This window comes from Mastigoproctus giganteus, chromosome 5 (assembly GCF_048544385.1).
Source record: "Mastigoproctus giganteus isolate SK-2022 chromosome 5, ASM4854438v1, whole genome shotgun sequence".
NCBI classification, from domain to species: domain Eukaryota; kingdom Metazoa; phylum Arthropoda; class Arachnida; order Uropygi; family Thelyphonidae; genus Mastigoproctus; species Mastigoproctus giganteus.
This window is the reverse complement of record NC_143579.1, coordinates 236,606,377-236,619,659: the sequence shown is the minus strand read 5'-3', so window position 1 is coordinate 236,619,659 and position 13,283 is coordinate 236,606,377. Positions and strand designations below refer to the sequence as shown.

Genomic DNA, 13,283 nt, shown 5'->3' with positions numbered 1-13,283 from the left:
TCCAAGGTCTCTGGTACTTTGACCAGAGATTGAGGAATCTTCTTACTAGTTCTAGGCATAGAAAAATGTTACTATGATATATAATTAAAGAATCACAGCAGAGGACAACAAACCAATTAAACAGAAAGCCCACCACGGAATTTAGAACAAATTGCCCAAAAGCTCTCTCTGCCAGCTGGGGATTCCCCCCCCCACCCCAGCTGCCCGGCCCAGACCACATGGAGGTGGAGCTCTTCAAGCAGCTTGCCTAGTTGGGAACCAGACAAAAACAAAAAATTTATCACCTACAAAAGTCGCAATGATAAACACACAAAACCAACAACTATACAAGATCGCTTGGCATCTGGGCCATACTGGTGTAGTATGGCAGTTTTCTTTCAGTAATTAGTAAGTGAGCAAAACAAAACACACTGGTGTTTTGCTTTTATTCCTGTTGAGTTAGTTGTTTGCCAGGTTCAATAATGATTTAAGTCTGTGATTTCATAATCTGTGTTCAAGAATGTGGATATTTGACAAATGGAAACTGATCAGGCCAGCAAGGCATTCATAGATACCAAGACAATTATTTACATTACATAGCTTGAAACTTTTGATAATAGCAGAAATGTATGAAAGAGCAGGCATACTTCTAAGACTTGTTTTCTTGCTTCAGAATAGGTTACTTTGTTCTCAACTTTGAATTTTTTAAATTTTTAACCAAAGTTTTCATAATTTACCCATCTTAGAGACAGGCCAGATTTCCTTTGCAGTTTGAACAGGGAGCAGAAGTAATATACTCTATGTGCTTTGAACCCACAGAGGACAGACTGCATTATTTCATGTGTTCATACATGACAAGAAGATACATTCATGTCTGAAAATTACCATATTTCTGCATCTGTATCATCTGATGGGGTTTAGCATGAAAGGGTAAATTCAATATAACCTGATTTGACTGCTTGAAATAGGAGAACAGAACATATGCTGCTCTATATGAGAACAAGGTTACTATCTTTTTTTTTAAAAAAAGAAATAGTCTATTTATAGTTTGGATAGTCACAGTTAGAAGTGTATACCACTTTGCCATAACTGTTTTTTTTATTACAGCTGACATAACAGCACAGCAGTTAACAATGGGCTGTGAACATTACCTCAGGACCACAGCCTGCATAACTCAATCTTAAGGTCAACAACTATTTCCTCCTTGAAACTGCTAACAAATCCCATTCTGTTATAACTTCCCTGTGGGTATTCATGGAAGCATGAAGAAGCCTTGAAGTACACCAAAATTTGTTTGCTTTAACATTTGCTGTTAAAGTCCTGATTGAGGTGTCTGCATTGGAAGACCCTGACTAAAGCTTCTCTACTATTATGGAAAACCTTTCACTGCTTCAAAATAACTTTTTTTGAACAAAGAGCAAAAGATTTTTTTGACCATGGGAAAGGTGGAACAGACTATGAAAATAAATGAAAAAGTATAAAAGTAAGAAGTCTCACTTGCTTTTTTCATTAGCAGTGTCCAAATCAGAGTGAGCTGATGTTACTGCTGAAAAAGTAGTAAAATCCATTTAACTCCTTCTGGTTCTGGAGGTTTAATAATGTACTCAAACTGAGTTTTTTTACCACCGAATGACCAAACAAATGGAGTTAATATTATGCAAATAATGAATGAGAAAGGTGGCTTTCCTTCTGAGCTCTTACCTTAAGACTTTTAATAGAGCTACTTACAATCACAAAGTAAAATTAAAGGTCTTCAGAAATTGGGATGCATATCTCCTTTGAGGAACTCTACAAAAGAAATGAAAAATGTGGTGGCAAAAAAAGCTTGGTACTTGGGCCATAATGCATGCAAGGTTCTGCCTTTGTTATTTAAGTACAATGCAAATGGGAATTCTAATAGCAAGCAAATACTTCATGAATCTAATACCTGAAAATATATGACGATGGCAAATACAAGAACAGTTGCTAATAGGTTCATAAGGTTGGGCAAGTTCTGACGATAGAAAGCTTCTCGTAGAGCACGCACTTTATCTTGTCTTGTAGCAAGAAGATGAAAAAGGGCAATAATGGCACCTTCAAATTCTGTGCCTGGAAAATTAACATATTTTGTAAATGCATTTTAAATAAGTGCAATTCAAAAAAAAAAAATAAATAATAATAATAATAGTTAAAACATGAGCTTAAGAGAAAAACAAGTATTAAGCCAAACAAAGATTACATAACTTGCATAAAAATGCTTCGTGAAAATGTCTTGCAACAAAACAAAGGGTTTCTTAATTTGAAATACTTACCTCTACCAGTGTTAACAGTGGCAGGACTGAAAGCCTTCCAAACAATGGTTTCACAAATGTTAGTGGCAATAAACAAAGAAATTCCTGACCCTAAACCATAACCTTTCTGCAGTAGTTCATCCAACAAAAGAACTATTAGGCCAGCTACAAACAGCTGTAAAATAAAGATATCAGTTACTATTAATGTTATCCTAATTTTCAAAACACAATAATAATATAAACATTATTAAAAATTAATAGGATTATTTTTATTATTTACCTGAATGATAATTAATAAGCATACTCCAGCCCCAATATCTGCAGGATCCCCATACATGCCTGTCATAACATACACAATGGCTTGGCCAATAGTAATCACCATTCCAAACACTACAAATTAAATAAAAATAATGCATTTTTATTATTATTTTTAACACCCTCTAACATTAATAATATCCAATTCACCTTAGCAGTAAATAATGACAACCAGATCATTCAAACATGTCTTTCTTACAAAATTAGGTTATAACTAACTTTAAGTGTAAACAAGTTTATAATACAAGGAAAGCATTATTTCATACATTTAATTACATAAGTTCATTATTAAAGAGTTAACTTCAGGTATATAGTTCAAGTCTTAATCTCTTCAAATTGATGAGAAGTGACAAACCCCCCCCACTACAACTTTTAGACAAAAAAGTTGAAAGCCACTTGGAACTAAGTCTAGTAAATATGAAAAGTGGGATAATACCTCAGACTTCTGTTTCTGATTTAATGTATAACTGGCAGTTGAGGATGGGATGGGCATTATCATGTCCTTAGCCTTGCTCTTCTCAGCCATATTCTTTCCTTTTCTTTTAAGTCACATGAACTTCCAGCAATATCGGCCTTTTTAATTCATTGGGTAGGGTTCCAACAACTGATTGACAATTTCCTGGATTATACTGAAATTTTTGGTTTGCACATCAATCCCCTGAAGACCAAGTATCCAGTTTTCCCCTTTGACGATTTCCTCTTTCCTAAAAGTTAAAATAAATTAACCCCCCCTGTAAAGAAGATTAAATATTTAGGAGTACATCTGGATTCTAAACTCCTCTTCTCAGTCCACTGCATTCTAACAGCAGTCTAGCATTCTAACAGCATTTTAGTTTATTTAGTGTGCTCTCATTCATAATCCAAACACTATATGGAAATATTCTGTCATCAATATCTTAGATCACTTCTATGCATCACTAATCTGCCCTTTAATCTTGAAAACTGTCCTTCATCTTATCATGTTGTCTGAATATTTTCTCATCAGATGGTTAAATGCCAAGCTATTGTGCCATCAACATCAATTGAATCAACAAAATGAAATAGAATAGTACCTGCTACTGTTTGCAGGCAATATAAAACCATTCAGTGTTTTATAACTCTGATCACTGACCAAAGTGACCTTAACATCTGGAACTTTCTTCAGTGGCAAATTCTACCCAAGACCAGAGTCTCTTCAATCTGAACTCTCAAAAATATATAGATTCGAATCTACGCTCATCAATGACTGTCAAACTGCTTTGATCTTGACCCAGATTTTTGGATTCTCTCATATTTATCTTTTAAATTTTGCAGACTTGTTTTCTCCAGTTCATTGAGCTTGTTACATTTTTATTTCATTCCTTTTTAAAAACATTGACCTATTTTATGTATTATTATCACTTAATTTATGTCAACCCCTTAGTACAGCCAAGCGATATCCTAGCTTGGCTGTACTAGGATATCGCCCTTACATGATTTTATTTTTACACACACACGCACGCACGCACACGGACAGACAGAGATGTACATCTTCCATTCAGCCTTCCACCTTTGTCATTATAGCATTCACTGCAAAAGTACAAATGTCATTCAAATGAAAACCAAAAAAGTTAAATAAACAAACAAGGAAACCATGTATACTAATCTTCAACATAGCTCCCATTGTGTACTATTTCCTTGAATGTTGCACTAATGCCTGGATTCCTAGAGGGAAGAAGCTTTGTGGTTGGCATTAAAATCATTCATGTGTTGCTGCCTTGATCTCTTCATTTGATGAGAAGTGAAACTCTTAGTGGCCAAAAAAAAGGTGATAACCACATGGAGCTAAGTTTGATAAATATGAAGAGTGGGACAATACCTCAAACTTCATCTTCTATATCTGATTTTCTGTATAATTGAGCCTATGTGTTACCACTCTGAACATGCATGTTTGCTCACTGGTGTGTACCCAGGATTCATATTTTGTTACCATTCATTCTAAGAAGGGTGAATATACCAATACCTGGCCTTTTACTAATGGATTGATACTTATTAAATGTAATTTTTTTTTTAATGAAAAAGTTGAAAATTTAAAAATGTTTTTTACATGTCATTTTCAATGAATATAAGTTACCCAGCCCCCTGCTTACATTAGTTCACATATTAGTGACCACTGCCAGTATACTAGACATTACAGTATTTTTAGGTTCTGAACATGGAGGATGTAAAAGAGTTATTAATAGTCCTATTAGTATGAAGATGTAAACAAAGGATCTGGCTGTTACAGAAACACTACACTAGGCATGTCTTACTGTGGCTCAGGAGCTGTATGTGGTTCTCAAGCATTTGCTGTGCAATCACCCCAAGTACTGTCAACTTTCACAACACATTTTACTGCATATTATTATTATTAATAGCCATACGGTGCAAGGAAGCCTGAAGCTTATGCTGCACCAAGAAAAAAAAAAAAATTCCCAAGTTACCCCAAGAGAGAGAAAAATAATGATATCCAGCTCAGGACTCTGGGTGTGCCAAGCCCACACTCACCAGATATGAGTAACCCAATGGTAAATGGTGACACTTAAAGAAGATACACTGATATAAAATTTAAACAAAATCTGCAAGTTATACAAACTTCATACTGTGTAATATTGTGCAAATTTTATAAGCAATTATATTAAATGTTTGCATATTATTTAGCAAATATTTAATATATTTTGCTGAATAATGCAACTGATATACTATTTGCACACTAGTATAGCCTGAGCTGTCCAAGAACCATTTGTGTGGCCCTTAGCACCCCAAGAATAGTGTGACCCCAGAGCACTTCTGAGTTTGACAGCCCTGCACTACATCTTTAAATATTCAATACACGCAATTCATAAATGGGATCCAAATATATGTTCAGTGTTTGAGACAACTAACTGGCAGCCTCAGCTACCATTAACAGAACAATGTCAAAAATAAAGCTCAGGAACCACAGTGTATAAAGTAATGATCCTTTAACTAGTTGACACTTTTTGAGACTTGCCTACAAAACATCATTTGCAATTATTTCAGAGGATAGAGAAGTTCCTTATAGTGGGTTTGTAGGTAGCTGGTCTTAAAGATGAGGTGAAAGATAGGAGAAAAAAAAGAAAAGAAAGAAATCCGTTTAACAACTTGAACTTTATGTTATCAGCACTCCTACATAATCTCTTGCATGAAAAGCAGAATGTGCTTGTCAATAGGCTAATTACTGAACCTATTTCAGAAAATCAGAAACACTTATGCAGCATTACAAAAATTATTCTGTAAGATCACATTATGCAATTTTGCAATGTAGTGCAAGTACACATTTCTGTAATAACAATTTTTTTTTGTTATTACAAAATTTGTTTGTTATAAAGGTTACAAAAATACTATAAATAAAATACATGGGTAAATATAAAAATAAAACTGCTGAAAAGATTAATTAACAATCAATATCTTAAACATGTGACTGATCATATAAGATATGAAGATGAACTTACATTTCTGTGCACCATTGAACAAAGCTCTATCTTTGGGTGTATCTCCTACTTCGATTATTTTAGCACCAGCTAAAAGTTGCATGATCAAACCTGAAGTAACAATGGGAGAAATGCCTAGCTCCATCAATGTACCTCTATTTGATGCTAATATAACCCTCATCCAATAAAATGGATCGGCAGAATCTGATGACATGATGCCAAAAAGTGGAATCTAGTCATTAAAACAATAGAGAGAAGGGAAAAAAAAAAAAAAATTGTGAATAACATTCTGATCTGATACTAAATGTTTAGAGTATTAGTTCTTTGTATATTCGTTGAAAATTTAATATTTGTATGATTTTGTGAAATCTTACAAATTCAATTTAATAAATCAAAAATTTTACTAAAAATAATTAAAAATCAACAATTACTAAAATAATAAATAAAAATAAATAACACTGTGCATGATGAGTAACAAAGCAAATAACAGATTGTGAAAAATGTATAATAAATATTTTTATTAATGATTTTTTAATCTGTATATGCATACATATACAGATTAAAACATAAACATATACATATACAGAATCTGTATATGCATACATAAACATATAAGTGATTCATTTCTTCTTTGGCTGAAACAAGAAGAAGAAATGAATCACTTATAAGTTTATCAAGTGGAAATCTGCTGTACACTAATGGAAACAGGGAAAGGAGTGAAGGTGGAGTTGGGTTTCTGGTCCATAAAGATTTTAAAAACAACATTTTGGAATTCAAAAGTACATCGCCAAGGGTGTCAAGACTAATATTCAAGGTTTCTAAGAGGTACAAGCTAAAGATTATAATGATTTATGCACCAACATCGAGCCATGATGATGAAGAGGTTGAAGAAATGTACACTGAAATTGAGAGTCTTCTAGATGAGCAGAAAACCCACTACACTATTATTATGGGGGACTTCAATGCTAAGGTTGGAAAAAGGCAAAACAGCGCAGAAAGAGGAACTATAGGAAATTTTGGAATTGGTGAAAGAAATAAGAGGTGAAAGACTTGTGGAATTTGCAGAATCTCAAGGACTGTCAGTAATGAACACTTTTTTCAAGAAAAGGGTGAACAGAAAGTGGACATGGAAGAGTCCAAATGGATTAACAACTAATGAAATCGACTTCACCCTCACTAACAGAAGATATATTGTGAATGATGTTACCGTCCTGAATAAGGTAAATGTTGGAAGTGATCACAGAATGGTAAGATGTACACTTGATATAGATGTAGGAAAGGAAAGGAAAAAACTGACTCGAGTAAATAATACAAAGGTCTTTGAAATAACAGAGGAGGAGAAAAAGCAGTATGTACTGGAACTTAAGAACAAGTTTGAGCTTCTGCAGACTGCTCAGGACTAAGATATCGACGAGAAATATTACAACTTTCTGAAAGTGATAAAGCCCAAGAAACCTATAGGGAAACAGAAATCCAAAGAAGAAAAAATTAGTCACTTGTCATGATGAACCAAAGACGACAAATGAAGATCAAGAAAAACACTGACAGGGAGAAAATTGAGTATACTGAGTTATGCAAAGCCATTAGAAAGAGACTCAGAGAGGACATAAGAAGATTTAACACAAGAAAAGTAGAACAAGCATTAAGGGAAAACAAACGATTTAAATCAGCAGCCATGAGCAGTAATACAGAAAGACAAATGATACTGAAACTGAAGAATAGCGATGGTGTACTTATAAACAGCAGAGAAGGCATAATTCAAATAGCAGAAGACTACTATAGAGAATTATACAAGGAGCGAGGGAATGATACCAGCAGTGGGGAACATGGATTGCAAAGTAGCAACACATACGACATACCCGATATTCTTCCTGATGAGGTAGAACATGCATTGAAGAAAATGAAGAATCGGAAAGCCCCGGGGGAAGATAAAGTTACTGTAGAGTTGTTAAAATTGGGAGGAAGAGACATAACACAAAAACTGGCAAGGCTCTTCACAAAGTGCATTAGAAAAGGTGTGATGCCTAAGCAGTGGAATAATGCAATCATAGTTTTGCTGCATAAGAAAGGAGATAAATCAGAAATTGGAAATTATAGACCAATTAGCTTGTTATCCCATATCTACAAGTTGTTCACAAGGGTCATTACTAACAGATTAGAAAGAATACTTGATGAGAATCAACCGAAAGAGCAAGCTGGCTTTAGGACAGGATTCTCAACTATGGATCACCTTCACATAATATCACAGCTAATGGAGAAAGCAAATGAATATAAAACACCATTATGCCTGGCATTTGTGGATTATGAAAAGGCATTTGACTCCATACAGCATAAGGCAATGTTTCGGGCACTGGAAAGACAAGGCATAGATACTCCGTATATTATGATTTTGAAGAAAATATATGAGAGTGCTACATCCTTTATTAGACTAGACAAAGACAGTAGCAAATTTAAAATCGAGAAAGGAGTTCGACAAGGAGACACAATATCTCCGAAGCTGTTTACTGCTGCCCTTGAGGAAGCTTTCAGAAGATTAGACTGGTCGCAGAAAGGAGTCAATGTGAACGGAGAGTACCTAAACCATTTACGATTTGCAGATGACATTGTGGTTATAAGCCACGATCCCAAAGAATTAGAGGAAAATCTTAATCAGTTATGCACAGTTAGTAAGGATTTTGGACTAAAGATGAATATGGCTAAAACAAAAGTAATGATGAACAAGTATGCCACGGAAAGGGAAATAATGATTGAAGGAGCAGTAATTGAAAAGGTGGAGTCATATACTTATCTGGGACAAGTTATTAGCTGTAATAATGATAAATGGCTGGAAGTCAAGAGAAGAATAAATTTTGGATGGATAGCATTCAGGAAATATAGTCACATACTGAAGAGCAATATCCCAGTTTGTCTGAAACGTAAAATAATGAACCAATGTATACTCCCCACCATGACTTATGGAAGTGAAACTTGGGCACTCACCAAAAGAATGGAAGAGAAGCTAAGAACTACACAGCGAAAAATGGAACGAATTATATTGGGAATCAGACTGTTAGATAAGAAGAGAAACACATGGATTAGGCAGCAAACTCAAGTAAAGGACATTCTTATCAAAACTAAAGAACTAAAATGGTCCTGGGCAGGACACATAGCTCGAAGACATGATGACAGATGGACTAAGAAAATAACAGAATGGTACCCAAGAGGAGCTAGAAGAAAACCTGGAAGACAAAGGTGGAGATGGATAGATGAAATTCATGAGTTTTTGAGTAGTAAATGGATGGCCAGTGCTCAAAACAGAAGGAACTGGAAAGTTGCTGGAGAGGCCTTCATCCTACAGTGGATTGAGAATGGCTGATGATGATGATGCATACATATATATAATATTGATAAAAATAATCAAGTTACTGAATGACAAAGTAAGCAAGCAAAGTATTAAATCAAAATTATTAAACTGTTATGGATGCAGGGTACTACTAGTTACAGTAGAGAAACCCTGGCAACCACAATGAAATATAGTCAAATGTTTAATTCAGTGTATAGGGAAGGGATGCTGACCTGTCAATTGTAATTACCATGGAAAAATGGAGAAGGTGAAGGAGATAACCTGAAATAAATTGATTAACATAAAAATAATAATGAAGATAACATTTCACAAGCTTTGTCTTGGAGTTGCTTACGCTGCCTTGAATAGCTTGGTATATACATCTTACTGTTTTTTCACCAGTCTGATTTTCAATTTTTGGTCACGATGGATCAATTTAACTATGGCCATTTTGCAATATTCCATAATCAGTTATTCCTCCTCCTTGTCATTGGCATTGTTTTTTTTTATGACTGTCATTTTACCTTTTTGATGCTTTTTATGAACTACTAACTTAGTAAGGACATACTACACGGGCAGAGAATGTTAAACTGATCCCGGGGGCTTATGCTCTGTGCAACTCCTCGACACATTCTCCAAACTTTCAACATTCACCTTTAACACACACCACACAGAGCAAACTAGCATCTAATGTTTCTAGCCTGAATGGTAATGAAGTTGTCACCTCCAAATATTATCACCCTCACTACAATCTAAAATTTAACAAATGCTCCAAACTCTGCCTTACATCCACAACATATTTCGAACAAAATTGAAGATCCAATATTCTGCAAAAGCAGCAACTTAGTTAACATGCCAAACCTGTAATAAGAAATATGTGGGACAAACTGGTAATAAACTCCACCTCAGGTTTAACTTGCATCAGTCGGATATAAAGACTTATAATAACTGCAACATCCATAACTTGGAACAAGAAATAGAGTACAATCACTTCCAGACACATTGCTTTACCAACATCTATATTTTCATCCTAGCACAAGTAATGGAATCTAATGCCTGAAATCAACAGGAAGAATTATTCATGTTAAAATTAAAAACTATCCATATGGACTCAACAATAAGTTGAATTGTAAGATGATCATGAATAATATTACAGATATTTGCATATATGACAAATTCCAAGTTACTAAAGGCCTAAATACATCCAGACCTTATAGGAAACACAAACCAAATAGTATCAACATTATACATAAATACAAGTTAGGTGACTTTAAACAGACTATCTCTGACTGGGACAACAGTCAGTTCAGTGTACAGAAGATTCATGATCTACTCTTTTGTACTAAACACTGCATCTTAAAGGTCCTTTACAGATTCATACTCACCTTCAATTTCACATCTAAACATTTACTTGACCATATTACAGATATCTGTAAATTTAAATTAAAATCTTACAGCAAGCTGAAAGCTGAAATAATACCACCATCATTTTTAATTATAATACTTGCCTAGACAATTTCAACATTAATGATTGCATCAATAAATCTACTGACCTACTTCCAGATGGCTGCCAAAGCTTGAACATTATTTCCAGATTCAGATATGCAACCTTTTGGGCTCAGGGTTTGCAATTACCAACACCTAGCAACTGTTGTTGTTTGTTTGTTATTTGGTTTTCAGGAGCATTAGCAACTGAGCCATATTGCTCCGGGGATATGCGGTGGTCATTCCCTGACCTTTCCGCATCCTCCGTATTTGGTGGTCATGGGCTCAAACCCCAGTCTAATCAAGAAGCGTGTGCCACATACTGCTGCTCCTGGCCACCTGGCTACGGAGGCACCACCTAGCAACTAACGTGGATAAAATTTAACCTTGAACCTACTTCTAATGTATGTATTTGCCATGAGGCCAATCTCCAACTGTTTATTGATACACACTTTGGCCATATCTTAACAGGCAACCTAGGGATTATACCTAACAAGGAACTCAGAAGCATCCTGTCCTATGGCTTCAAATATAGGCCATCCTTTAAAATCAACTTTAAATTTTTCAGAAAACAATTTTTTTTTTTTTTTTTTGTTTTTAGGAGCATTAGCAACTAAGGGCATATTGCTCCGGGGATATGCTGGCCAAAAGCAATATCAAGATGTTATTCCTCTGCTATCGCTTCTTTTTTCTTCTGATACAAAGTTTGTCTTTTCTACACTACTTTGTCAGTCATAGTCTCCCTTTGCTGGCACTTGCCTCATTTATTTACCTACTTCCCCGTAACATAGGATGGTTCACTTTGACGACTCCACTTCTTCCCCTCTCACACGTGGTTACTTCAACTGATATAAACATTCTGGACAGAGATCTATCAGCTTTCATCCTTGGGTCTCAAATGTTGCACTGTAAACAGCACACGCAACTATTTCACCGATTCCAGTCCAAACACTCAATAAGTTGGCTTTAATCTGACTTTATCCCGTAATCTACAGTTACTTTGTTTAATTTTTGTAATGTATTGGTCTTTTTGATTTCAAATTTTTCTTCTTTTTTCTTTAATAAAGTTTTATTGGCATTATTTTAGCAAAAAAAAAAATTTTTTTTTTTTTTTGGTTGAAATTTTATTCTTTTCCTTTTTGGTCTCTGTCAGGTTGGCTATGATTTATACATTTTGCATGTATAAATCATAACCGAAACAGAGACCCTGCTTATTGTGGTGCCTCCTACAGTTTTGGCTGCCAACCCTTTGAAGAAGTAGTTAAAGCCCTAGGACCCACTACTTTAGGTACACATAGTTATCTTCATTATTATTTTTATGTTAATCAATTTAATTCAGTTTATCTCCTTCACCTTACAGGCCTTCTCAATTTTTCCATGGTAATTACAATTGACAGGTCAGCATGCCTTCCCTATACACTGAATGCATACATATATCTATATATATATACACACACATTGATCTACTATAAATATCCAGACAACTCCATTGATAATGAGTCACGTAGTAAAGCATCATAAACCAGATATGTATAAATATGCTCATAAGCCTTCAAAGAGATAGTGCACAATCGTAAATGCAAGAAGAGAAATGAAAAAACAAAAACAAAATCTGTTCAAATCCAACTTTTGACAGTGTAAGTTCGCAATTTTTTTTTTTTTTTTTTTTTTTATTAATTTAGTGATGAAAAAAAGTATACCATTTAACAGTGGTGGATTTAGGCTGTAAGGGACCTGCAGCACAAAGTCAGTGGGCCACCACTAATGGCAACTTTCTAAGGGTGCACTCAGCCATTTTCTGGGGATGCAGTCAGACTAGCAGATCAACCACCTGCATATAAACCTGCCTGTTTTTTAAACAAATGAATTATTTTAGTTGTTTTTCGGATAAATTTTAATTACCCCTTCATCTACATCACATTCTAATCAACTCTACCAATATTGCTTTGCTAACATTCATTTGCAGTATAATAAGAAAGGTTTTGTCAAAAATTGGAGCTTCTTGCTATTTCACAATTCCATTATCTTCCTACTGAAATTAAAGCCTTTGCTAAAAATTACAATTGCAAGAAATATTTTGTAAGGGTTGAATACTTAAAAAACACAATGCTATTAACACTTCCACTTAGTAACCAAGTTTTGAGAAGTGTCTAAAAAGGGGATTATAAGTGTGAAGAGGTAGACTTCTTGAGCACTTGCAAACGATAAATTTTTCTTACACATTTTATCAAATTTTTGATTAATTAACATATTAATTTGTGTTTTACAAATAGATTAAATAGGCTTAGTAGCATTCGTTAGCTTATTTTTTAAATTTAGCTAGTGATTTTGTAAGTTGCAACTCTACTCATACCACTATTGTATCAGAGTTTTGGTTGCAAATATCATACCACGTAAACCAGTAGCACAGAAAAACAGTACAGTTTTAATTATAATAAAAAAGTAGTTTGAAGGATTTAATCA

The 13,283-nt window shown here is 34.5% G+C and overlaps 1 protein-coding gene across 1 annotated transcript in view; it reads right to left on the bottom strand.

The window, feature by feature from the left end:
* Sec61alpha (SEC61 translocon subunit alpha) overlaps positions 1-13,283 on the bottom strand; it is a 113,946-nt gene that overhangs the window by 31,606 nt on the left and 69,057 nt on the right. The window contains exons 4-7 of the mRNA XM_090374461.1: positions 6,035-6,245; positions 2,530-2,639; positions 2,271-2,424; positions 1,907-2,067 (exon numbers count right to left, since the gene is read on the bottom strand). Coding sequence (XP_090230587.1) covers positions 1,907-2,067; positions 2,271-2,424; positions 2,530-2,639; positions 6,035-6,245 — 636 coding nt within the window. The remainder of the gene's footprint in view (positions 1-1,906; positions 2,068-2,270; positions 2,425-2,529; positions 2,640-6,034; positions 6,246-13,283) is intronic.